This window comes from Aythya marila (assembly GCF_965140915.1).
Source record: "Aythya marila genome assembly, chromosome: 12".
NCBI lineage: Eukaryota > Metazoa > Chordata > Aves > Anseriformes > Anatidae > Aythya > Aythya marila.
Genome location: NC_139053.1, coordinates 10,062,797 through 10,088,999, shown reverse-complemented (window position 1 = coordinate 10,088,999; position 26,203 = coordinate 10,062,797). Strand labels below are relative to the sequence as shown.

At 43.6% G+C, this 26,203-nt stretch overlaps 1 protein-coding gene across 4 annotated transcripts in view; it reads right to left on the bottom strand.

Annotated features, from left to right (window-relative positions):
• The window catches only part of RANBP10 (RAN binding protein 10), a 77,024-nt gene that overhangs the window by 25,490 nt on the left and 25,331 nt on the right, over positions 1-26,203 (bottom strand). For all 4 annotated transcript variants that reach the window (XM_082769879.1, XM_082769877.1, XM_082769878.1 and 1 more), the window contains 2 exons: positions 8,966-9,133; positions 1,666-1,688 (listed from right to left, as the gene is read on the bottom strand). In XM_082769879.1, the coding sequence (XP_082626005.1) occupies positions 1,666-1,688; positions 8,966-9,133 (191 nt within the window). The remainder of the gene's footprint in view (positions 1-1,665; positions 1,689-8,965; positions 9,134-26,203) is intronic.

Here is a 26,203-nt window from a genome sequence, read left to right as displayed (position 1 = left end):
AAGGCCAGAATAGGATACGGAATACCCAGGCATCTAAAGGAGTGAGGCAAGAAGGAAGTGATTCAAGGGAAGGATGCTAGAGAAGGAGGGTGGGAATGATGGAAGTCAGGTGCAGGCATCCTTAAGGCGAATTTGACAACAGAGCAGTTGAGCCATTTAGAATATGGAGAGAAACATGCTGAAGTCTCCTGCCATTGCTTGCATCCACAGTCAAGGGGTGAAATAACCCAGTCAAGCTTTTGTCTCCCTTTTTAAAGAGAAATTATCTTGTAGAAGGCAATTCCCAACAGTAGGAGGCCTGTAGAGCATTCACTGTTCTCCTTTCTGGCCCAGAAAAAGTGTCACAGGTCAGCTGCTGCTGTAAAAACCAGAACCCACAGAAAACAGCTCAGCAAACTCTGGCTAGTAAAAGGCACAGAGATGCCGTTTAGTCACAGGAAACTGCCTTAAGCTATTTGAATTGCTGATGCCCAAACCAACCTGACCAGATCTTCCATAGGACATAGATGAAAAAGCTGGAAGGAACAGCAGGATGGAGGGATGCCCTGTGCTCAGGAGCGTTTTGGGTTCAGCCTTAGCAGCACTGCCAGACCTCGCTGCTGCAAGAGCCCTGCTGCCTGTTCTGCTCCCGTGCATCTTCCCCAGCTGTCTACTCGCTGTCTGTAAAAGAGACTCAATGCTAGGCACAAGTGCACATTAAAATCAGTCTGCTTTGCACTGCTGGATTAAAAAGAAGCAAGTTACAGTAAGCAGGACAGGTAATATCAACCTGCCAACTCGGTACTGTGAAGGGCTACAGCAACACTTCAGCTGTATAAGACAAAACAACTGTGTGTGTGTTTCGGTTTGATAGCTATTTTTGGCTGATGAGAGGCTAAATAGTAATTATCTGTCTACCCCAGCATGAAGACCGCTCTCATTTCAGGAAGAGAAGCAGCGTAGCCAAATGAGCCACTCTTTTTGTTTCTAACCCACTAGCCACAGAGAAGGCTGTGCTTCGGGAGGAGCTGACTGCACGTTGCTGCCTAGATGAACTCATCCGGCATCACAGCACTCAAGAGGAACTCAGCATTGGTGCTGGTGAATCAGAAGAATAACCCTGAATGCATGCCAAATATATTCTTCCTAGCAATTCCACGTGCTGGGTACTGATCACAGGAGGAGGCTTGTCAAAAACTCATGTGATGAGCCTAGCGATAGCCTTCCCTAACCACCATCTTTGAAACGGCTCCACAGCTGCAAGATTTGGAGGAGAGAGGGAGAGGCTGGGAATAACATCATCAGGCATTTCTGTGCCCTCTGAGGGCTGAACACGAGAGGCTGCCCAGGGACTTTGCACATATACTCCCCACACCCAATGCTGTGTTTGGAAGACAGTGACCTGTAACAGAGTCTGAATCCAGGCTTTAATTCCAGGAGAAGGAGCAACATATTCTTAGAGCTGGTGAGGGATCAGAGGAAGCGTGTGGGTGGCCCACATCCTAGCTACAGAACTATGAAGTTTCAGAAAAGGGAGCATCCACATCATTCAATAGTGTGTGTTACCATTTTTAACAGGGTATCAAAACAAAACAAACAAACAAACAAAAAAATCACACCCCCACACTCTTCCCCCTCCCTTCTCTTTGCAACCTTAGTTAAAATACTGAAAATAGGTGTACTTACAGGGAGGTCTGTAAAGGCTATACCTGTGGGGGAAAAATATTAGAATTAAAAAGACAAAGGATTTTTTCCCTGCTTGACTACATCCATAACATGCTACAAAAATTTACTACATCTCAGTAAATCCCAGCTCGGACCTTGCATTTCATATTTAGAAATAACTTCCTCCCCCAACCCACTCTTCTGCAAGGTTTTGACTCTGGAGAAACGTTCATGGAAAAGCCTAATTTTTCAGACATCTCTTCTAACAATTTGATTTTCCGAAAAGCAGCTCCTCTTGTCTTTGCTTCTCCCTCTGTTACTCTGAAGGAGTTAGTTTTCCAGACTTACTTTGGGTTTAGAAACAGAGCTTTACTCTCACTTTGCCTTGGTTTAGGCTATAGCTGCTTCTTCTCACCAGCCAGCCAGGAATGAATATTCAACACTTTGCGTTGCAGCTGGGGAACGTCCTTGCAACAGGAGCAAGTTGCAGCCTCCAGCACCTGAGAAATACTGCGCAAAGAGCAGCTTCATCCTCCATGATGCTGTTACAGTTCCAAGTACAGGCGATGGAAAAAAAAAGTGTATCGTTTCCCTTTTTATTTAATTTGGCATATGAGAAAAGAGATATCAAGCAAAACCTACTAGAAATCATAGCTGCTCGCAGCAGGATCTGTTTCTGACGGACTAAGTATCAATTGCAGAGAGGACAGAGAGGTCCAACAGTCACTACTGAGAAAGAATGGGACACTTGCAATGCACTGCTCACTTTATCAGGCTCAGCTTGATTAATGTTTTACGGTAACATTTCAGGAGTCCATCTAGAATCCTCAGTCCCTCCCCACACGTGCTCCCTGCTTTCCATCCGCGGTCAGAGGGGGAAGACCAGCCTTCGGTCTCGACACCAGCACATCCAGTTCTAACACACTTTCCACCTCTCAGCCCTGCCCCAGTCCATTGTGCACTGCACTGAAATGCACTACAGCCTGCACAGGAGCAGTAGGGCACCATTCTGTTTTTAATGTTACAGCGATTTTATCATATCATATCATGTGTTCAGCCAGAAAACCAAAAGCTGCAAGGTAGTGTTACCAGATGAGCCTGAAATGGTAATTTAAAACAAGTTTAGGAGTCAATGTACAAAACAATTACCATTTGAAACAGCACAGATCTGAAGTTGAATGCTCAGGGGATAAAAAAAAAAAAAAGAAAAAAAAAGAAAAAATGGATTTGGACTAAATAAATAGCCAATAATGTTTAATTAACATCACGGCAGCTTGGATTTTGTCTGCTGAGTACCCTCTCTGCAAACTACACACAAATTATGTATTGATGTACAAGTGATGTTGAATTCCTGGCAGAGAAATCCATGTAGCAACTACTCGTCACATCCTGTCACTTTGTCTGTCCACTTATTATTCTGCACACTGTGCATGTCCTGCCCTAAACCTGTTTTCGACATGCTCACCACCACAGGCATAAGCTTCACACTTGTTTTGCTTAGCTAGATCAAAATTTATTTCTACCCTTTAGAAAGAACGAGGCTAACCTCCTCATTGGAAGTCCCCTCCTCTGCTCTCCGGCATCACTCAGAGCTAAAGGTGGCCCAGCCTTGCCAAGAAAACTTGTGCAGCTGCATCCAGTGCATGGGCAAACATACGGATTGTGAATGGAATGTAACACGGGCAGAAAATCAGCTGGACCGCCAGGATTGAAGGGCTGTGATCACACAAAGTCCAAGCGTTGTCCTGCACGGATCGATGCTAGGGCCAACACAGTTTAACACCAACTCTGCTGACCCGGACGATGGGAGGGTGTGCACTCTCAGCAGGGTCACAGACATTACCAAAGAGGAGTAGGGGCAATACGCTGCAGGGCATACTGCTGCTCAGAAGGACCTCAACAGGCTGGAGAAAAGATCCAGCACAAACCTTGAGAAGCTCAGCAAAAGCAACCAAAGAGCCCTTCCGCCACAAGAGTGAGTCCAGCAGAAGCCAACAAGAGAGGTGGAAGAAATGTTCCGGCTTAGGAGCATCAGGGAAGAAACTTGCAGCTGCCTCATGGGAGGGTACTGAATAGAGTCAGACTCTTCCCAAGGATGCGTGGTGACAGGAGACAGGAGGAAACAAAGACATGTTGCAACACGGCAAATTCTGATTAGGTATTAGCTGGGCTGCGGGGAATCAGCACGAAGGCGGTCAAACACTGAATCACAGGACCAGAAAAGCTCCCTGGGGATCTCCAGAACTTGACAAGTTTCTGAGTAACCTGACCTAGTAGGCCCTGCTGTCAGCAGGGAGGTGAATGCTTGGCTTCCTGAGATCCCTCCCAATGTAAACTGCCCTATGATTCTATAAATAAAGGTATTGCACTACCTTTAAATTAAGGCATTTATATGTTTACTGCCCTGTTATGAAACTAAGGCCAATAAAATGCTTTAGGTGTACAGATCTAGATCTGTTGCACAATTATGTCTGCTTAGACCGTTCATCCTGAACCTACACTGCTATGCACTTGCATCCAACAAAGCCAACAGCAGAAAGCAGAAGAGTCACAGCTCTAACTAGGCAGCTGAATCTGAAACTGCACTCTCTGCAGCACCTCCAAAGCCTGGATCCAATTTAAAATAACATCAGAAATTCAAAGACATGGGAACTGGACGGTTTAAGAAGTCGGGAGCAAATGTGTGAAAAGCCTCTTCTGTAAATCCACAATGTATCATCAAGACAGTGACAAAAAGGCATGTACTTTAAATGATGGTTCAGTGCTGAGGGCTGGTCTGATCAACACCTTCACCTTTCAATGACTAACAAAGATGTATTCCCATGCACACAACTGGCTTACGGGTCTTCTAGCCAAGCTGTGCCCTCCACCCTGCAAATATCATCCTGTCTGCCCCACGGTTGGCCACTTTCTTCAGAATACACTTCAGAATTCAAATTGCACAAGAGAACACACATCTGGGTGATCAGTACCAATGCTCCGCTTAGTAGATGGCAGGGTACTCTTTCAGCTTCTCAACTCAGAGAATGCATTGCTGCAAACTGCAATAAGCGACAACACGTTCAGCAAAACACGCATCTTGAAGGGTAGACTGAGAAATATCAACCCATGAAATATTCAAATACTTCTACAAGTTGTTGCTGAGAAGCTCTATTAAACCCATACAGCTCAACACGCTCCTGGAAAACAGCTACCATTCAGTCAAGGCACTTGGGAGAATAACCAGGCTGTAACTGCATTTGGTATTGTCCTTTCAGTTCGAATCTGGATCATCTATGAAGTCTTGTTTTAAATCTCCCAGTGCTCTTGCTCTATGTAAAACTTGATTTGAGGGTTTCAGGACAAACCTGCTAAACTGGGAAAGCTGGGAAGGACGTCTGTGGGTCTCTTACAGATTTCTTCATTTTCCCCGATGCTCGTGTTAATCTCCAGACTGGTGACAAAATGGGTAACTTGGTCTTTCCAAGCACCTGCACTTGAACTCAGACCACAGAACGTTTTCTATGCCAGGACTTCAGAGGGTTGCATACTCTTTTTATAGCCTTGCTGGTCCATTTTCCTCTGTCTGCTGTCAAAATCTGAGATCTGAAACACTCATACCTTAGTCCCTGAGAGAATTCCTCCATTTAATCACAGAGACCTGTAGCAGTCACTACATCATTCCTTTATTTCCTGCATCTAAGACTCTCTGCTTAATGTCTGGAGCCCCACATTTCTCTCTCCTTCTCTCCTAATTCACCCTTCCAGCCATATCACATCATCTTTTTTTATTGCCAGGACTCTGCTCAGAATTTGTCAAAAGCATTTAATCATCAGCCAGAAGACATTCTAGACATTTTCCAGAACAGAGAATTAAGAGTATATCCAATGTCAAACAGCTTTCATGTGATGTCTCCAAAGAAATTTCAAGACTTAGCTCCAACCAAAACATCCAGAATTTGGAATGGCCAATTTAGAATGTGTTCCTACACCGTGCTCTTGATAGACCTGATTAAATGGAAAAGTATGGAGACAATAGAAGATTATAGTTAAGCAACGGGAGAAAACTGCAAGGAAAACAAAGTGAAAAGGTGAAAAGGAGAAAAATTAAAATGCCTGAAGGAGTAAAATGCCCTGAAACTTGCAGTCAAATTAACTGTCATCAAAAAGGGGCTGATTAGTCTCATGAATATCTTTGATATCTGCAGTAGCATTACACAAACAGCATTACACAATGACCTAATTTCCTAAGAGGAGAGAGATACAGCTTCAGCAGCTGAAGACGTTGAGTCAGGGAACATCAGCAAAAAGCACATTCATCTCCTTCCTGATAACTCCTGGGTTTGCACAACACACAAATGAGATTCTCAGGTTAGCATTAACTATCATTCAATGTTCACGATCTTCATGCCAGAGCAAAAGGGTACTAACTTTCAAATAAATCATTGCTCCAGTCTCCTTCTGGTCTTGGTTCCCCTGCTGACACCCACCTCAACCCCCTTCCTCCCATCTCTCTGCCCATGGACTGGTCTCTGTGGCCTTGCAGGGCTCAGACACTTCTCAGCATTCAACAGGAAGCCCTTCTCTTGAACGCCGTGTTTCTTTACCAGCAGCAAAAACAGTGGACTTTAATAACAGCCTTCCTGGCTGAGGTTTTCACTCCGATTTTGTAAAAGACAGTAAAATGTTCCAGCAGCTTTTGCTGGGGTCAGGACAAGGACTGATGGCCCGTTGCTCCCTAGCACTTCAGTCACTGTCCCTGCTGACCACGTCACCTCTCCTCTCTAACACAACCATTATGCCACCACAGCTGGAAGAGGAGCTGCTATATGCATGAGCCAGTTGTGAAAGCTCAGGAGATTCTCCTAGTTATGATTTTCTCATACGTATCAGGTCTTGTACCGGTACATCTGAACAGCCCAAGAGGAGGAGACCCAGGAAACAGCAATGGCTATAATGCACCGAAGTTCTCCAGGCACAGTGAAATTTAATTCCTTTCCTTTCCTGTTTCTTCCCAGTGGTATCTTTCACAGCTGGGGGAGGCTGGTCTCCAAGGGATCACTGAATGTCAGATTAGAAAATACAAGCTTTCCACGCAAGAAAAAAAAATCTGAACAAAATGGAGCACTACAAATCAAGAAAGGAAGACCAGGTGCTTTCACTGCTGTAAAGACCTGAAAACATCCCAAACAAAAGATCAGAAAGCTGTACCAAGGAAATGTGATACAAAAGTTATCGAGCTGTTCTCTTCATTTGACTCCATCAGCCCAGACACCAAGACAGGACATGACCGTGTGAAGAGAACGGAGGACAGAGCAAGCACCGACATTTCAGCCGCCTCCCTCTTTACCCCGCAGATTCCTGCTAAGTAAAAGGAATTACTTTTCCAGTAAATAAATTTGTACTTGTTAAATAAATAGCAGACCTGCCCTCTTCCTGACAGTTACGGTTGCATTCCGAAGGGAAGTCACACCGCTTGTCAAACTGAAAAATGGTGAAGCTGGAAAACCATCCACTCCCGTAGAGGTGACAGCCAGAGAGGCACAGCACTAGCCACCATGCTATTTCTGAGTAAATGCACGCTAAAAATCAAGAGCAGCGACCAAAGGGAGAGATTCTGTGAAATCTTTTTTAACTATTTCAGCACCTGAATCATTTCATGGTGAACTCATCTCATTCCTAAGCAACAGCCCCTTTGCTTCCAGGAAGCAACATGCTAGGCAATCATCCCCTAAAAATCACCAAATGGTTGGTATAAAATAAGAGGGAAATTGAAAACAATTTTCTGGAAGAAGTTACGTTTGCATGAGCACTAGGCCTTTCTCAGTCTGCCTCACAGGAAGGATCCTTTGGACGGCCCCACACCTTAGATCCGTATCTCTGATGTAACTCTAAGATAGCCAGCTGCTTCCACAGAATCACAGACTGGTTGAGGTCAGCAGGGACCTCTGGATCCATCTGGTCCAAGTCCTCTGCTCCAGCAGGGCCCCCCTTAGCCTGTGCCCAGGACCAAGTCCAGACAGCTTCTGAAGATCTCCAAGGATGAGAACTCAACAACTTCTGGGCAGCCTGTGCCAGTGCTCCATCACCTGCAAAGCACTTAAGTGCTTCCTGATGTTCAGAGGGAGCGTTCTGTGCTTCAGTTTATGCCCATTGCTTCTTGCCCTGGCACCACTGGAAATAGCCTGGCTCTGTCCTCCCATCACCTTCCTTACAGGTATTTACAGACGTTGATGAGATCTCCCCAAGCCTCCTCTTCTGCAGGCTGAGCAGTCCCAGCTCTCTCAGCCCCTCCTCACAGCAGAGATGCTCCGGTCCTTTCAGCATCTTTGTGGCTTTTGGCTGAACCCTATCCAGCAGCTCAATCTCTCTCTTGCAGCAGGGAGCCCAGTACTTTTCCCACCAGGAGCTCACCAGCAGAAATTAGACACTTTCTAGGCACATGCTGTGCTCCAGTCCCACTCTTTTCTTCAGCTCAGCCAGTCACTCAAACAACTTCTGTTCTGATAGCTGTTCTCATGGGGGTGTTTTTCTACCAGCTTCTTCACCATGAATTCAACAAAGTATAATTGATACAGCAAGGAGAAGCAAAGGAAAGGACTGCTTGCCCCCTGCCAAACCAAATGAATTTCAGGGCAGAAAGTGAGCTGAAGTTATCAAAATTTACTGCATGTCTTATATGACAAAAAAAAAATTTACAAGAATTTTTCTAGGGTGGAGAATATGTCATCCAAAGGAAAGATATTTTAGGCAAAAACAGCCACAACTTTCTATTTTAGAAAAATCAGATACACTGGATGCCTGGAAAACATCTGTGAGATATTCCAGGCAAAATACTGAAGTCCTTAACTTTAGGAGAACTACTGGGATGATGGTGAAATGAATCAAATTATAGTCGGTGCTTAAATAAGAGTACTTGGGCAGAATTAATGTCTAGCTTTGGGAATATACTTAGAGCAATGTGTTAAGGCTTACAAATGCACAAGCCACTGATAAACGTACTAGAGTTCCCACTTCTTTATTTCCCTGTTGCTCTGCCATCAGCTGTCTTATCCAACCTCCCACAAGCTGTGCAGTAGCAGAAGAAAGGAGCAGAAGCTGGGGATACAATCCTAACCTACTTAAGTTGAGCAGCACAGAAACCATTTTGCGTGCTGCAAGTATTTATGTCTTTGGGCCAACTTACAACTCCTGACTGCTGCAGAGGGCTCTTTTTCTCTCCAGTTTTTTAAACCTCACACACAAACGTGGAACAAAAGTTGCAACACATGCAAAGTATTAGAGTAAACAGTGAGAGCCGGGCAGAAGTACTGTTCTCCTGAGAAGGACTTTCTTTACTCACCTAAACTGTGGCCATTTTTTGTGTAGAAGCAGGTGTTGTTGATCAGGTTGACACAGCAACCAATCACATCTCCAGTTGTGAATGTAGGGCCGTAGGGCTGTCCTGTGCCCGAGGAGCAGAAGGAGTGCCCATCATCACCGTGGTACCCATAAGAATGTTTATCCCATCCTGCAGAAAGACAAGAGAGCAGGTCAACAATGGAGCCCGTTTAGAAGAACATCATCTTTCATGAAACAATTTTCTGGTAGGAAATTTGAAATGCTGATTGCCACTCCTGATTCATTCCAATACTCATTTTCACACACCAGAAACCAAAACAAATAAATGTTCATCAATCACATCAATCAAAATGTACATCTATCACAACACGTCATCTGTACTTGAACCCCATTTGTTATTTATGAGAAATAACAAAAATAGACTGACATGAGGGCATTTTCATAGCACAAAGATTTTTTTAAATTTAAAAAACATGAAAAGCTTGTTTCTGTTTTGTCTTGCAAGTTGTGAAACGAACTCCTCTTTGTAAAACATCTGTGTTTCCACTAACAATCTGCCAGCCTAAGGATTTAATAAAATCATTCCCTGCCAACTGTGGCTTTGTCTGTAAATTCTGCTCACAGGTGACAGGCTAGAGGCAACATTTGCACACTCACATTTATGTTTCACTTCTAATAGTTCACAATGTTTTCTGTGCTCCCCTTAATAGTAACATGTCCCATTCTGTGGGACAGCTTAAAACATATCCTTTAAATGTCAATTGGCAATTTTCAAAATGGTCACTTCTAACATTATCTTTTATTTCGTCTGCCAGTAATACTGTGTGAAGGGTGAAAGGTGGGTTTGGTGATTGCAGCACTTGCTCTCATCTACATCTTGCAGTAATTCCATTATTCTGCATTCCCTACTTTGTTCTGTTCTATCCCAATTCTGTTGTGGATTCTTACATTTGGAAATGCCCGGTGTAACTGCTAACTGCTGCAAAGAAGAAAGATTAATCCATCCTTTAAAAGCTGTAGTGTTCTTCAGGCAACACACAGGTCTTCTCTTTTACAGCCGCTCGTTTCCCTCCTGCAGAAGAGCACCCTGCAGGTGCCACCTTGACCTGCTGAGCCTCGACCTGCTGAGCCTGCCGAGATGGCTGGTAGCTCCTCTCTCAGGAGACCAGCTACGGCAGGTATTGAGTCACGAGGAACAGTTCTCTGTAAAGAAAGCATGGCATACTCCTTATCATCTGACTTCAAGAGGAATCAGGATCTTCTGCAGCTCTTTAGAGTGTTCCTATGGACTCCGCAATCAAAGCCATGTCTGGCAGAGAGATGTACTTGTATGAAAAGATCTGAGATGGACACAACATGATAACCACCACCCATGTTTTAAATGGATACGGTTGGATCCTTAGGCAGACGGTGCCAAACTGAAGCTGAAACGAAAGGAGCTTTGACCATCTACTGACCCTACACAACCTGTGAGTTGGTAACAAGGGAGCAGAGAATCTGTTACATATGGAGCAATGGTGTGGGCAAACGGACTACAGAAGAAATGGAGTGACCATGACCATCTCCATGGGGTGAAAAGTAAAAAGCACACATCCTGCAGTGAGGTGAGAAAAGCTTCAGTACCGCAGAGAGGAGCAGCTGCCTGTGGAGGTGGGCTGGAGCACCCATGGCTGCCGTGACTTTCATGCAAACCTGCCAGCAGCAGGAATGCACTGGAAATTTAATCCCATAAAATAGTGCTCAGCCACTTGCACTCATAGGTCTTTCTGCCAGAGGATCCACACGCTCATGGTTTCTCAGAAAAACGTGAAACATTAAGTGTGTTCCCAAGGCCTCCAGTTTATTGCACCACACCACAGCGCTGCCAAAGGCACAGAATGGAGCAAGACTGAAACATGGACCTCAGGGCAAAGTTTGGGAATGAAAGTTGTGAAGGACTCCCAGCAATTCACAGTCTAGAAATGGTGAATAATCCCTTCTGCTAAATCAGTAGGAACTGAGATGTCCCACCAGCAGGCTCTGGCTGCCCTCGCACCAGCTCCAGCCACGCTGCTGATACCAGCACCCGTCCTGCTTTGTGTCTGCATAAGGGACAGGGACAGCATCACGGGCAGCACCCTCGGCAAGCTCAAAAATGATGCCAAAGTGGTTTGCCAAAAACAAAGGAGGGTGTGATAGAGGCTCCAGAGTTTATTGTCGACATTCCACTGGCAAGACTCCTTCCAGCAAAAATATCATTGAAATATTAGTGTGGCTCCTTTCCACTATCCCTTTATTTCCTCTGCTGCTGGCCTGTGACAGGCTGCCATCGCTGATCCATTTCTTCAGTCTCCTGAGACCTGTTACTTGTGTGTAAATTCCCAAACTCGTCAATTAAACTGTCTGGGAACTTCAGCTGGTAACTCTGACCACTTTATCTCCTGAAGCTACTTACTGTACAAGCCAAATACAAGCAGAACTCTCCTGCATACAACTTTGCACCAACTACATTTAAGTAGTCAGACGATTACATACCCATGCTGTGCAGTAGGTAAAGCTAACATGAGAAATGCAACTGCGTGCCCAGCTGTGAGAGCAATGCTGCAGAAGGTTTGTGTTAATGCAAATACTAGAGATTTCATTTAATAATACAGATTTTGGTGCTCCAATACCTACAGATGATCTCTACTGAAAAAAAAAAATCTGCTCCTATAAGACTTGATAAGACTTGTGCTGGGTAAAATCAGCACCACCAAAGGTAGATGAACTGCACTGAGAAGTCACTGAATAAAGGCTTCAAGGGCAGCATGAAAACTGATAGGAATCGCAACAGCACACGGGAAAAAGCTTGTTTTGAAGAAGATTCTCTGCTGACAATCAATAATGATACAATCAGTTAAGAAAATCTCATCCGTTCATCACTTTGGTAATGATATAGAGGATTAACTTCTTCAACTCAGATGTTGTGTAGCGCTGATTCTGCACCTAACGCAATACTAAGTGCAGTTAATCTAGGCTGTCAGCCTTACCAAATCTCCATGGCCATCCTAAAAAGAAAAAGTCAGATTTACCTGAAAGAACTTACTATATTTGCCATAAACATAAGATGAGTGGCATTAATTATATGCCTAGCCTGTAGTTATTTATTAAGCAAATAACGTTACCAGTTTTTCTAAAATGCTTCCTAGAGTCAACATCAAGGTAACAGCATACAGGTCATTCCAGCACTGGCAAACTTCAGCCACTCTTCTGGAATCTCCCTGTATTCTAAACTAAAAATAACAATCGGCACTTCTAACACTTCTAGGCCAAAGTTATCTGGGCCTGTTGATTAAAATAGCATCTCCTGAACAAGACATTTGGCATTATCTCCGATTACCAGCAGAGTGAGAAATAACTCATCAGATGCATTTTACAAATACATCCTCCAACTTCTCTCCAAGTGCCAGAACACTTGCTGAAACCTTGGGGCTCTTCTGCATCATTAACAATTTACTATCGCCACCTAGTAATAGGTCTATGATATGACAATCTTTTATTTGGCTCCTACTACAACCCTCACGCCTAGAGTTACTCGAGAACTTCTTTCTTTACACGTCTAATACTTTTGTAAGGGCTGAATCAGACTTCCCAGGTGCCCTCCCCACATTTTAGTCTGCAAATCCTCTGGACAGCTTAACCTTTGTACCACTATACTGAAGAATTTCCAGAAACTACCGTTGTGACCAGCAGGCAGAGATGAGATTTTACCTGCACGTTCTTAAAGAGAATGGCCACAAGGGAGATTGGGTCCATCTAGCTAAGTATCCTGCTCAAGATGTTGTTGCCTGTACAACAGCCTAAACACAGGGCATTCAGGTATCATGCTCTTACTGAGAAGTATTACAGCCTTCTGACCGTCTGCAGCACAGACACATACCGAGCCAGGTGGAGATTCTGTTTATCTAGTGCTCCTCAAAGGATTTTCTTTCCCTGAAATTCTCCAGTCCTCCTGTAACTCCACATCAATATTCACATCGCCCACAGCAGCCTGCAACCAGGAGTTTCAGCGTGTAACTGGAGGCTGTGGGAAAACCTGCCTCCCACTATTTGGATGTCATACCCTGTAGTTCTTGCACGGTTCTGGAGAAGATGGGAACACAGATATTCGATAGCTGCAGAACTTACATAATTATTTAGGCTTCTGCAAAATCCCCCATCATCATCCCTTTTCCAGACTGCTGAGTCCTTGCTTACTTAGCTATTCCCTGCGTTTCTGACCATCATCATCTGAACCTTTTCCAGATTGATTGGGCTGCTTTCAGAACGGAGATGAAGGTGCAGTACGGACAAGGGAAGTGGGCTATAGTGGTTTTCTGTAACGTTCCCCAGTCCTCTGCGAGTTAATCCTAGCATTTTCCCCTTTATTATCCTTTTTACCACTGATGTTTCAATGAAGCTATTGTAAGCTAAAGGGTCACGATGAGTCCAAAATGCATCATCGCTCTTGTCTGCGAAGCGACGATGCTCTCTCCGTGCTGGTTCTCACCTGCCATCTCACCACCTGCATGCTCGGCCTCGGAAGGTTGTTATCTCACGGCTCCTCTCCAGCACCTCTCACATTACTACCCGCAGTACGAACTGTATCCTCACTGCTCCACCACTTCTTCCACCCCATTTCTGAACACCCTCGACAGCACAGCCACTACCAGCACACCTCCGAGCACACCGCTACAGCCACCGTCTCCCACGCTGAGAATCACACAAATCAATCAAAACAAACCATCAAAAGCACACAATCATTGCAAGGAGGGAAAAAAAGGTATAGAATAGAAAGGATTTGGCCACCTAGCACATGGCAGTGGTTAAAACGGAATCTGAACATCCTGCCTCCAAAGGCTCCTGTTTAACTCTAGCTCATTTTGAAGGCAAGTGCACTTAGAACATGCAAATTCACAGGCAGAAGCACTCCACAGGTAGGACCTCAGCAGCTAGTGAACAAAAAGAGGTTAATTGTGTCATCCTTTTGAATTGAAAACATCAGCCCCCGAACTCAAAATACCTGTGTTGTATTTATCAGTAGCCAGACAGATGCAGAAGAACAGCTCAGCCTGTACAATCAGTTAATATCAAGAGTATGGAGAGAGAAGCAGAAACCACAGGCTTAAGAGGACATTTTTAGGTGTTCAGCACCAAATTGAAGTTCTGTTTGGCCTGCTAACACCTGCAAGAAAAAGCAGATAGCCTGCCAAGAAGACTGATACATCTCGAACCCAATATGTATTAAAAAAATCAGATGCTTGGGTGAGAGCAAAGGTGTAAGTATAGCCTCGTTTTTCTTCATTTAACCACGCTTCAGGATCAAAACAACTACTACTGTTGCAACATATCCTTGTGTTTCAATACCTGGATTACAAAAATGGTTGATCAGTGGCCACAGCAACTCCCACTATAGATTTGGGGTGCTGGAAGCAAAAGAAGTTTGAGGACAAACTTCTCAAGACAGGGACTGGATGTGGTCAGGTCTCATGGTCTTCAGTTTCACACTGAATTTCGTACAAGGTAGTGGTGCACACACGGCACGTGCTCCCACCAACTGCTGTGCAGCGGCCTCCTGTCACCCCAGCGCTCAGCAGATTCATCCAAACCCAGTTTGGCCTCTACAGGGCAACACCAGCTGATGTTCATCAAAGAGTGCAAGGTTTTTGGCAGGGCTGGCTGTATGTTTGGCTCAGAGATTATTCTGTGGTTTTGAATGAAGTATTTTCACTTGCGACTACACGAGAGACAAAGATAAGACCAAATCTTAATGGCAGAAGGCCTAAATGTGGCAAGTATCCAAAGGGAAAAAAAAAAAAAAAAAAAGGAAAAAAGGGAGAAGAGAAGGAGAAGAGAAGGAGAAGAGGACATGTATATCGCATGAACAAGGAGCAAGGAAAGAACCAAGTGACCCAAAGATCAAAAAGAGTCTAGAACGGACAGATATAAAGGCCTGCAAAAAACTTTGGGGGTTACAACAAAATGTGGGTGATAAACTGCCCGATCCACCACAGCATGCACAAGCACGAAGTAACAATATAAAATTTCTTTTTTAACAACATTGATCTGGCATGGCAAGTTGTAGACCAGATCACCAACTGCTACCATCCAACAGCCACTAGATATTAATTAGGCTTCAAAAAGCACCAAAACACAGCCTATGCTTAATTATATAAAATGACACTACCCATTGACTCACAAAGAGAAAAAACAAAAGCAGAAGCCTCTGGATGGCTGCAACATGGGCAATACCTAGTCAACAAGAAAAGTCTGTTCCACCTGCCCCCCCAGACTTGTTAATGAACCCATTTTACTATTACTTCGCATGCAGCTCACCACAGAACACGGTGATCAAGATAAAATCCTGCTTCGTTAAAGGAATAAGCCTTCCTGATGCTACAAGCTTGAGGGACAGTGAACTGCAAGAGACTGAGCATCTTCTGCCAGAATCAGAATACAATCGAGTCTTCAAGAGGTCAAGGCACATTACAAGTCATTTATTGCCTTGCAAAGAAGACAAGATAATTAAAGCACAACTACAGAACATGCTGGTTTATCTACACAGGCAAGGCTCAAAAAGCTCTCTACCACAACCAGGTCACCACTGTACTTTTACCTCTATTATTTTCCCTGACACCCCATGCTGGGAGGTGGGGGGGAAGCGCACATGCCAGGGGTGCGAAACAACTTGGGACGGAGAGAAAAAACATGAGATGAGTATTGCTGTTGATATATTAAGTGGCAGGGGCAAAGAACAAGTTGGATGCAAAAGCTTTTATCACATACACAGGCTTCAAATCTCAGTGTACTGAATAATTCACGTTTACATTTATATGCCAACTTTTAGCTGATGGGCGAGAGCACCTTTATGAAATATTAAGACACCTTCAGAAAGAGCTCGCATGGTAATGGGCAAAAGCCATTCTACACAGAGCAGTTACACGATTCAGCCAAAAGCAAAGTCAGAGCTCGTTATGGGATGCAGGGGGCCAGGACCCAGTCACTATAAAAACATTCCCTAAAAAGGTATTTAGTGAGGTAAGAAAACGATGAACAAAAATACCTCTATACACACAAAACTTTGTTGAGAGAGCTCCCAGCAGAAGCATGTTTCATGCCGGTAAGGGGTTGGAACAAGTCCTTCTAGATTCTAAGCTGAGGTTCCTTAAACACTTTCCACATAATTAACGTAAAGCAACAAGGTTTTCTGAGGAGGATCATACTTATCCATTAGTTTAAGGTTGTAGTGAAATTTAGGTTTACGCTGTTATCTTTTATCTAAAAGGCCACAATAAGTACAGCCACAATAAAGATTTTCGTTGTCTGAAAAAACGATACTGTTGAAAAAGGGCCTATATATGTAGTGTCTTTAAAAGAACTACAGCAAAAGCAAGTGCAGTTAATATTACTGATTATAATTACACTACAATTGCTCGCACATCTAAAGTCAAGAGGACTAACTAGGCAAGGGTGCAGCCATGGGCAGGGACACCTCCCATAAACCAGGTTGCTCCAAGCCCCATCCAACCTGGCATGGAGCACTTTCAGGGATGGGGTGTCCACAGCTTCTCTGGGCAACCTGTGTCAGTGCCTCACCACCCGCATTGTGAGGGATTTCTTCCTTATATTACCCACATCTTTCAATTTTTCAGGATATGCAAGTATGCCACCACCCGCCATCAAGAATCAGGTAAAGGCATTAGAAAAATCATCACTTTAACTCATCCACACTAATGCCTCAGCACTTATTAGCCAGTGGAAACACTTTCTTTGATTCATCTTCCAAGTCCAGTGTTAGCACCTCAAACACGGATTCACGTTTCTGTTCAGCTGGAATGATGTCAGAATAGAACAGAAATAGAACAGTTCACTTGGAAGGGACCTTCAAAGACCATCTAGTCCAACTGCCTGACCACTTCACGGGTTAATATTTCCAAACATTTAAGAGTGAAGCATGGTTACCGAAAGCCTGGATTTTGGTCTGCCTCCTCACATCCAAACCTGAAGTCCATGTGCCCAGAAGTTAGTCTAAACTAAAAGACCAAAGAAAAAAGAGAGGAGCAATAAAAAAAGAAAAGTAGAACATCACCCTATTGATGACCTGGCTGAATTTATTCTGGCCACATAGAGGGCAATCAATACAAGCAGAAGTGAACTGAAGTCAGTCTGACGGGGCAAAAGGTGGTAACTTTTATTTTATACAATCCTAATTTTCAGGTGAATAGCCACAAATAAAGCATGAGATTAAATTTAACCTAAATTCAGAAGGTTATTGACCTGCGTGGTTTGGGAGGTGTTTTTGTTACCTCCAGCTCTGACCACGGCTGATAGGGAGGCACCAGCTCTGACTCCACTTGAGGACGTGATCATTGCCACCACAGTGTCGCCCTGCAGCAAGCGCTGTGCAGCGCTGTGATATCTGCCCACCTCCTCCATGCTGTGCCGACTTGCCCAGTATCAGCTCCTTGCAGAAGGCTCATGTTTTAAAACAAGTCCCACCTAAAAAAGCTGTATCCAGCTACGTGCGAGATAACCTGCTTACGGGGGGCACACCTAACAAGCAGAGCACAGGAGGGCATGGGGACAGAGGCTTAGGCTGCTGCTGTATAGGGGCAGCCATGGGGAAAGAGAAATAAATTGCAGGTTTCCAGGTATGTACAGAAATATAACTGCTCCTTCAGCATCGTGGCTAGCAACTGTGAAGCTGCACTTTGGAAATTAACTGCGGAAGAAAAGCTTCACCTGAACTATATGGAAAGCAGAAGTCTAATCTTGAATTCAAGGGAAAACAGGTTTTCTTATTTTGCTGGTTCTTAACAAGCTTATAAGAACTGTGTGAGTCTATCCATTATAGAATAAAGATCCTACACACCCCAATTACTCCAAAAACTCAAACCTGTTGGAAAGGAAAAGGGAATGGTACATAACTAACACAGTAATTTGTGTATTTCCTGCAGTCCCTGCACATTTGTTAGGAAATTTGGTTAAGGATCAGCCCAACAGGATAGCTCAAGCTTCCTACACTGCTGGGCACTGCAAAACAAAACTGTCCTATCCACATCTGAAATATATAGTCAGACACTGTAAAGCTTTGGAGGGGGACTGTTCTTGATATATGTGCAACATATTGTTGAGTATGTTGCGTTCTTGAATAAGTGCAACATATTCAAGAGAACCTGACCCACAGACAAAAACTCTGCTATGCCCCTGCAAATTTCCCCCCTTCAGGTGCCATACACATCAAGGCTTTTTTCCAGTGCTGATTATGGGTAAACAAAACATGAGCCTCTTCTGTGGAGCCTCTGTTAGGCTCCATAAAAGCTGCTTCCCCAAAGAGGCCAGGCACTTGCAGACAAATGAGTGTCAGGAAATATAAATGCTACTACGCTCCTAAGGACTGAAAATCTTTCCCTGCAACTACTGATTTCAAGGAACTATGGACACTTCGAAGGAATGGCTAATCTGAATTCAGGTTATTTAAATGCACTAACAACACACTAATCTAAAATATCAATTCTCACAACTCAATGTGTATTTTACAATGAAACCACCACAGCCACCCTCATACACAAATTCAGTCCACAAAGTTCCCCTCCCTTACCACAAGCAACCCCACACAGTACGCCCAGTTCATCTTTTTAATTACATCTCAGTAAGTCTTAATGTTGAATACCTCCAAAATTTAGATCTTGCAAATCCAAACAGTCAGAAAGCCCACCACTGTTATGGGAAACACCGAAGAGTGTAACTAATGGATGTGGAGGACCGAAATTCCAGTTCTTCTAGAAGTACAAAGGAGCTGAGGATGGGACGTGCACTTGCTGTGTGTTCATTCATCAAACCCATTTCAATATTCAAGCTATAATTTCATAAAAGTTCAGATGACCTCAACACACAGACTAAGATCTGAGAAAACCGACTGCAAAGCAAGAAAGGTTATGTGGGATGAAGAGAATATGACTGAGCATTAGGTGGAGCTTGGCAGACCTCAATGGGTAGTGGAAGGTGAATCACTAAACACAATATTCTCAAAGATACGTGGAACCTTTTTATTTATTAAATAGAGATCACTGTTTTGGGAAAGAACAACCTTTTTAAAGAGCATTTACTGATTTGCAGAGAGTAGCACCAGAAGAGAAACCAAGATGAAGATGAGTTAAGCAGTGACAGAGAAACCGGGAGATCATTTCAGGATTCTTCAACATGTGCACCAGGGCACTCATGGCACATTGAAAATTTGGTCAGGCACCACTCACACACAGAACTGAGTGAAGACTAAAAAAGAAGCACTATAAATAGAATAAACAGAAAATGGGCATTTCTCAGATTACTTCTCAGTGATGAAATTTCACATACACTGAACGCATGAAATTGATTCCATATGAGAAGTATTCTTACACTAAAAATGTCTAAAAACTGAAGTTCCAAAAGAAACCCTTTTGTTTTATTGTAGTAAGTATAAATTTCTCATCTGTTTCTTCAGTGGACTTAAAAATGAAAAGCTACATTGAAAATAGCACATGGTATGGCACAATAAGAGAACATCTGGAGAAAGAAGGAATCAGCTTCAACCACTCTTAGGACACTATATCCCCACTCTGAGCCTTTTTTTTTTTTTTTTTAATCAGGATAACTACCTCATATTACTTACCCTGGAATAGTTATTAGTGGCTGGAGTGCATGAGCTGTGATGCCGGAGTGCATCTCTCAGTTCTGTTTATTAGAAACCAGGGTAGCACAACTGAAGATGTAAATCAAAGCACAGCAGGTGTTGAGAACCAAGAAATTCACTTCAAAAATACACCCGGGGCTCCAAAATAATATTCGTGTAGACAAATTCAAGAAGGCTCCACTTACAAAGGCCAAACATCTCAAACCTACTGTAATGCGTTTCTTTTTCTTGGCAGCGTGTGTTTAACATCCACCACTCTTTTAAGCTGTACAGTAACTTGCACTTGTCCAGATGAGATCCTTCCAAAAGTTCGCTCTGTACAAAAGGATCATGAACTGTTGAACTGACACACTGACCCACTTCGCTCTTGTTTCTTCTATTACGCATTAAAAATAACTACAATTTCTAAACATACCAGTCACCTCTTCGGATGTCGAAGACAAATTACTTTTTCAGGTCAAAACCTAATTAAGCTAGCAGCAACAAGGCTACCAGGGCAAAGTTTCCAGAGCAGTTCTCAGGCTGCTTTTTCCCCTCAGCTCCTACCCAGCATCAGATGCTTAGCATTTGTAATTGCTCCCAGGGACTGCATCTTGCTCAAAATACATCTGCGGTGCAGGCACGGCCGGGGGAGCAGGACAGGGGTGCTCAGAAGGATGCCCTCCCTCCTGCAGCCACCTCGGGTCAGAGGCTCTCTTGGCTTCCCTCTCTCACATCCCCACAGTTCGGAGCCCTTCACAGCTGACTAATTGCAAATGAGTTTCTGTTGGCCTCTACTTCAGACTGCCGTTGCACTCCTCCACATCAGAACTACCTTCAAGAAGTCACTGTCCTTTGATTGCAGGGACCCTCCTCCACCTCCGCCAGCGTAGATCCTCTCATCCCATTGCACTCTAAGGCACTGATAACCATGACAAGTCCACGCACATCACCGCCTGCTTTAGTGCATCACCAGAAATAGAGCAGATGCAGCTAGAAGGCATCTGGCCCTGAAATTTCCCAAGACAGGATTCTTCTCCATCACCAGTTTCAGTCTTTCTCATGATGCCCTTCCACTGTCCAAGCAGCACTCACCATGCACAGACTGAAATTCACTGTATCTGTATTCTCCAGATGCTAACAAAGGCTGCAGAGCCACTATTAGCACACAGCCCTTCTCATAATAGCTAGTAGCCCTTCTGAGCTCAACATCTTCCCAAACCTTCAGTCCCCTCATCATCTGGACCAGAAAGCATCTGGTAAGTTACAGCAAAACAAGCATCAGAGTTCATTGCTGTTTGTTTTCACTTCTTTACTAAGTGACTGAACAAGACAAAGTTCAGTGCAAAAAAATATCCAGTCAAGTTCAACTGTCTTACTAATCACCGAAATAAAGGTACCCAGCCACCATCTTCAAACACCTTGAAAAAAGACAGAGGCAGACGAAAAATTAGAGATGCAGCCAGCCAGGCTTGCTCCAGCCCAGCAAAACCAGTCTCTGTGATCAAGTGGGCAGCTGTGCACTGGAACCAATCTTTAATTAAAGCTTTCAGCAAACACCTTAGGTGAGAATTATATTTTTTAACCCTAAAATCAAGCAGTGCCCCCCATACACTATTGTTAACCCAATTACATGATCCAGTTTTCTTGCACCCCGCCAACTGGTTTGCTAGCAAAAATGAGAGGCTACCAGAAGTGTAAGCAAGTTTGTGGTTAGGAACTGGCACAGTCAGCCAAAGGAGTGTGGATGTAACTAGGTCCTGGGGGTGCTTCCTTGAGCAGTTTTGGGGGAATGCACACCTATCTGTTGTTTACTCCAACCCTACACATTCCTTAACTTGACATACAAAGACTAGTCACCACCCTCTAATTTAATGAAGGTACTACAGAAGTGGCAACTTGATGAAATTCCTTATGTGTAGTAGTTATCTGTGCGCAAATCTCATGGCAAAATGAAGAATTGGGCACTATTCAGTCTGGGTCTCAAACAAACAGGCTGGATTTCCTGAAAAGTCCAAACTCCTCACAGCTAGCAAGAGGAAAGGTTTAAACGGAGTGGCAAGCAGAGCTGGGCTACACACTGCTCTAAATCCGCTCTGAGTATCTCCTGCAGGACACAGTATTCATGTTGCCATAAAACACACTGAATATTGAACAACGTATAGAATTTGTCACCACTTTGATTAAATTACTCGATCAACCACTTTTATCCTAAAACTCTATCAAACTACTCCAAGGTTTCCATGGTGCTCAGTCCTGAAGAGGACTCAATAAAGAGTAAGTAGAAAATCCAAGGAAAACAGGCAAGAAAAGGGAACTATAAGCAATGATCAGGTGAAAGTAAATACTCAGACTCCTTTTAAGAAATCACAAGGCCTCCTTCATCCATTCTTGAATAACTTGAGTGGTTTAACTAGAGACCTCAATGGTGTAAGAACTCCATGAAGAGCCACAACAGCAGCGAAGAATAAAACAGGGGTCAAGGCAGAGGTAAACTGAGTATTTCCGTGCTTCTTTACAGGATTAAGCCTTCCTTATGGATAATAATAGAGGAGAGGAACAAAATTCAGGTTTCTCCATGGTGCTCCAAAGTCCTTACACACTCCAGAGGCAGACCACAAGTGCCTTTCCCTCAAACAGTTGTGCACTGAATGGAAAAGCAGCCCGTGTGCTCAGCCTTGACACATGGACTCGGACTGTCAGCCACCTGCTTTGCTGGTTTCTCATCTTTTCCCACATATCTGCCCTCCAAATGCATCAACAAACTGCAACATAATTAAAAATATACCTAAAAAGCAAAAGATTGATTGCTCAACACAGCAAATAGAGTAGAATAATATTTACATCTGAAAACGTCAAAGAAGCATTAAAAGAAACTACAAGTTCAGTAGTGCAGGCTTTTAACCCATAAGGACCATGGTAATACCCTAATACTGAATACCTAATACAACTGTAATTTAACTTATTTAGCATTTAACTTATGTTAGAGAATAACAACTCTTCCTGTATTGGAAACAGCGGAGGAAGAGGCACATCTCTGGACTGGAGGAGGCTCATAAGCCAACAGAGTAAAAAACGCAGTGCAATCCCAGGACGTGCTATGGAATGTATAAATTTACTAAAGAGACAACAAAGTGTGAGTACCATTGTGTAAGACTTTGCTAAGATATCATATGAAAACCCCATGTACCATTTTGGTCAACTACTTTTAAGGACAGTTCTAGAAGAGCTTTGCAGCAGAACATATACCATAATGTATTTTAAGACAGAGCTTGATCAGCTGCATAAATCCTTAAATAAACTTAACAGAAATTACTTCTAAAGATAGAAAATCAAGCTGGGTATCCAATATGCTGGTTTAGCCTGGAGGATTTGAAAGCATGCTGAATCACTATTTGGTTCCCAGTTAACCAACTAGCTTTCTCCTGTCCCCTTCCCCTTTTTCTACCTAGGCCTTAGAGATTTTGGAAGCTTGGTAAAGATTTTTCTTCATCTTTGCAGTGTGGGTTAGGATTTTCCTTCATCTTTGCAGTGTGGGTAAAGAGATGCTTGCTGAATTGCTCTGACTTTCAATGTTTTATTTTACTACAGGGACAAAGAAACTAGTGCTTGTGATGCATCCAGTAGATAAAATTCATAAAAGGTCAAGAAGTTGTCACAAATCAAAAAAATATGATAAACAGGAACAAAGTGAAGAGCCAGGGATGCTTGGCTTCGAGAGACCAGAAAGCAGTGACAGAAGTATTCACATATACAGCTACTAAGAGGCAAGGAATTAATTATTCTCCACCTCCATGCAATCTAAGAATAATGGACTTAAACTGCATAGGATATTTAGCTCAGTCACCGGGAAAAGCTTTCCAACACAAGGATGGTGTTGGAAGAAGTGGCCACGACGATACTGAATGACTGGTTTAAACATGCACGTGACGTATAACTGAATTAGCTTCAATTCAGAAGACCTCCTGAAGTCTCATCTTCTGTAATTCTTACATTTACCTAATGTAAATTACATCTACCTGGGACTAAGTTGTTTTTGCAAAAATTCGTCATTGGAGTTGCAGAAAGTGATGACCCAAAGCAAAACCAATAGAAAGAAAAAAGTTCTTAAGACACATTTGGAGTATATGGATGTCATGGCCATCAGAGGAAGAAGTAGCTAGAAGCGTTGGGAGCTCTCTAGCCAAACACCTGGCTCATAGCAGGCACATTTTTAAAGTTACATCAGGTTTCTCACAGTATTGTACATCTGAGATGTTAAAATCTCGGAAGATGGAGCCTCTTGGGTAGTCCACACCAAACTCTGACAAGGAATTATTTATTTATTTATTAACTTCCCATGAGAATTTCCTTTCTTGCAACTGGTGGCCATTGCTTCTTGCCCCTTCACCATGCACCTCTGCGAACAGTCTGGGTCTGTGTTCTCTTTAAGGTCCCTTCAGGGCTTAAGGGTGAAAGGCTGCTCCTAGATCCGTTCTAAGCCTCTTCTTCAGGCTCAACAAGCTCAGGTCCGTTAGTTTCTCACCAGTTCCTGCAACACAACATCTGTCCAGCCTCCCCTTCATCAGTGCCCCTCTGAAGATGCCTGAAAAATCCTTGCGAACATCCCTGGGGAGAAGCCAATACCTCTTCCATCTCATAGACAGGAACAGGCAGACAACAGATTCCTCAATAGCTTTGCTCCTACAACATCTCTTCTGATAACACGCAAGACAATCTGGAAATAAATAAAGTCCTATCTACAAACGTCAACATAAACCTATTAGCAAATGATGAAGCTAAAGCAAACAAAGGGAACTCCAAACAAAGTTAAAATGGAAAGCTGTTCATCAGGCTTGTGGTTTATGGAGGTGAACTCAGGGCTTCTGCAGAGGAGGGGAGCATGGGGAAAATTTAATTCTCAGCACTCGTTTTTATTTTATTTACTTGTCTACAGGAACAGGCCGTTCATAAGGATCATTTGCTGAAAGAGGCACAGGACAGCTGGACAAATTACTTCTGTTGTTGCTGATCTGGCTTCGGGCATTACAGTCCCACAAACCAAATCCAGTATGCAGCAAGTTTTTGTACACCAAATTACGCTGCTTTACCTGACTGCACACTAACTCAAGTGTGCCTATAAAACATTCTTGAAATTGAAAGCTTCTTTTAATAGGGAGTTTGAAGCAGACCAGCAGTGAATAAGCCCAGCAATATTTTTGAATTTATAAGTGAGGTGAAAAATAATCAAAGTTCCATGAAACAACCCAGTAGTGAGAAAAAGCTGGCACTCCGCTCTACATGTGCACTGCTGCATAGCAGGGCAAGTCAGTTATTAACCAGAGGGTGTTTAAAGTCTCTAAAAGTGATTGGCCAGATCCTATCTGTGCTGTTTAACAAACTGGAGCAGGGCATGCCTAAGGGTACGGTTTCACAACATCTTGGGCTGAATGAAGACCTTGCAGCTACCCTAGAGACTCACCCCTCCTTCCCTCTCCTGCTGACCCCGTGTTCCTGCTGGGTTACCCTCAAAGAGAGAGCAAATGAACTGTTGTCTCTCAGCAGCATGAAGGTTTTGAACCAACAGAGAACACCCTCTGCATGGGACATTCCCCTCCAACATGCACATCTCATCCATGTTAAAGATGGGAACACCGATTTTCCTCCATTTTATGAAGGTTAGGAGATGTCTGCAGCAAACCACAGACACATTTTCAGCTGGATTCAGAAGAACTTCCTAAACGGAGGGGAAGAAAAAAAAAAGGACATTTCTTATGTGACATTTAGGTTGCTCCACGAATGCTGAACAGAGCAGCCTGCCAGAACCTCAGCACAGCAGACAAGCAAGCAAGGTTCTGCCAGGCCTGAAAGCTAGATTGGCTTGGCAAAGGATGTGACAAGTGCCAGAGCGAAGAGCTCGCACAAGGGAAGAAGAAGGTGGGCTGTGCAGCCGGGGGTAGGGAGAAGCGAGTGTTGAGCTTCTCTCCTTTGAAGGCAAGGAGTTAGATCAGTTCAGCTGTAACATGTAATTTCATCCTCAGATACCAAAATGCTGAATGCACGTGGAAAAAACAATGAATCTGGGGAAAAGAAGTGAGCAGACATTTCAATGAAAGCCACTATTTTAAAGCAGAACACTTACTGAATGCTCTAATTGTCTTTAATTTTTTAATTTTATTTTAAATCATCAAGACACATAAAGGTCAGAAAAATGCCACTCGAATTAAAAAAAATCACTAATTCCAGTGCTGATGATTGAGTTTCAGAGCACAGCCTACAGAAGCCTTTGAGCAGAGCAGGGGCAGACAGTCTCCTTTTAAAAGCAGTCTCCGTTTCCAATGCACAGACGGGTCGCTTAAGGGAATGCTCAGGTTGCCCCAGCCACACTTCCAACTTTCAGAGAACGCTCAACACTACCCCCACCAGCACCACGCTGTGCTGAAGCCAAAATAAACTTGGCATAAAGCACAAATGTCCTGACTTGGAACTGGATACCACTGAAGTGTTTGTTCTCGCGGGAAAGAGTTTGAGACAGAACCCAGCACCAACTCCCATACCAGGTTTTGGACTCCTGAACTTGCAGTAGTCACACGCTGCCCTGCCAGTATGCCT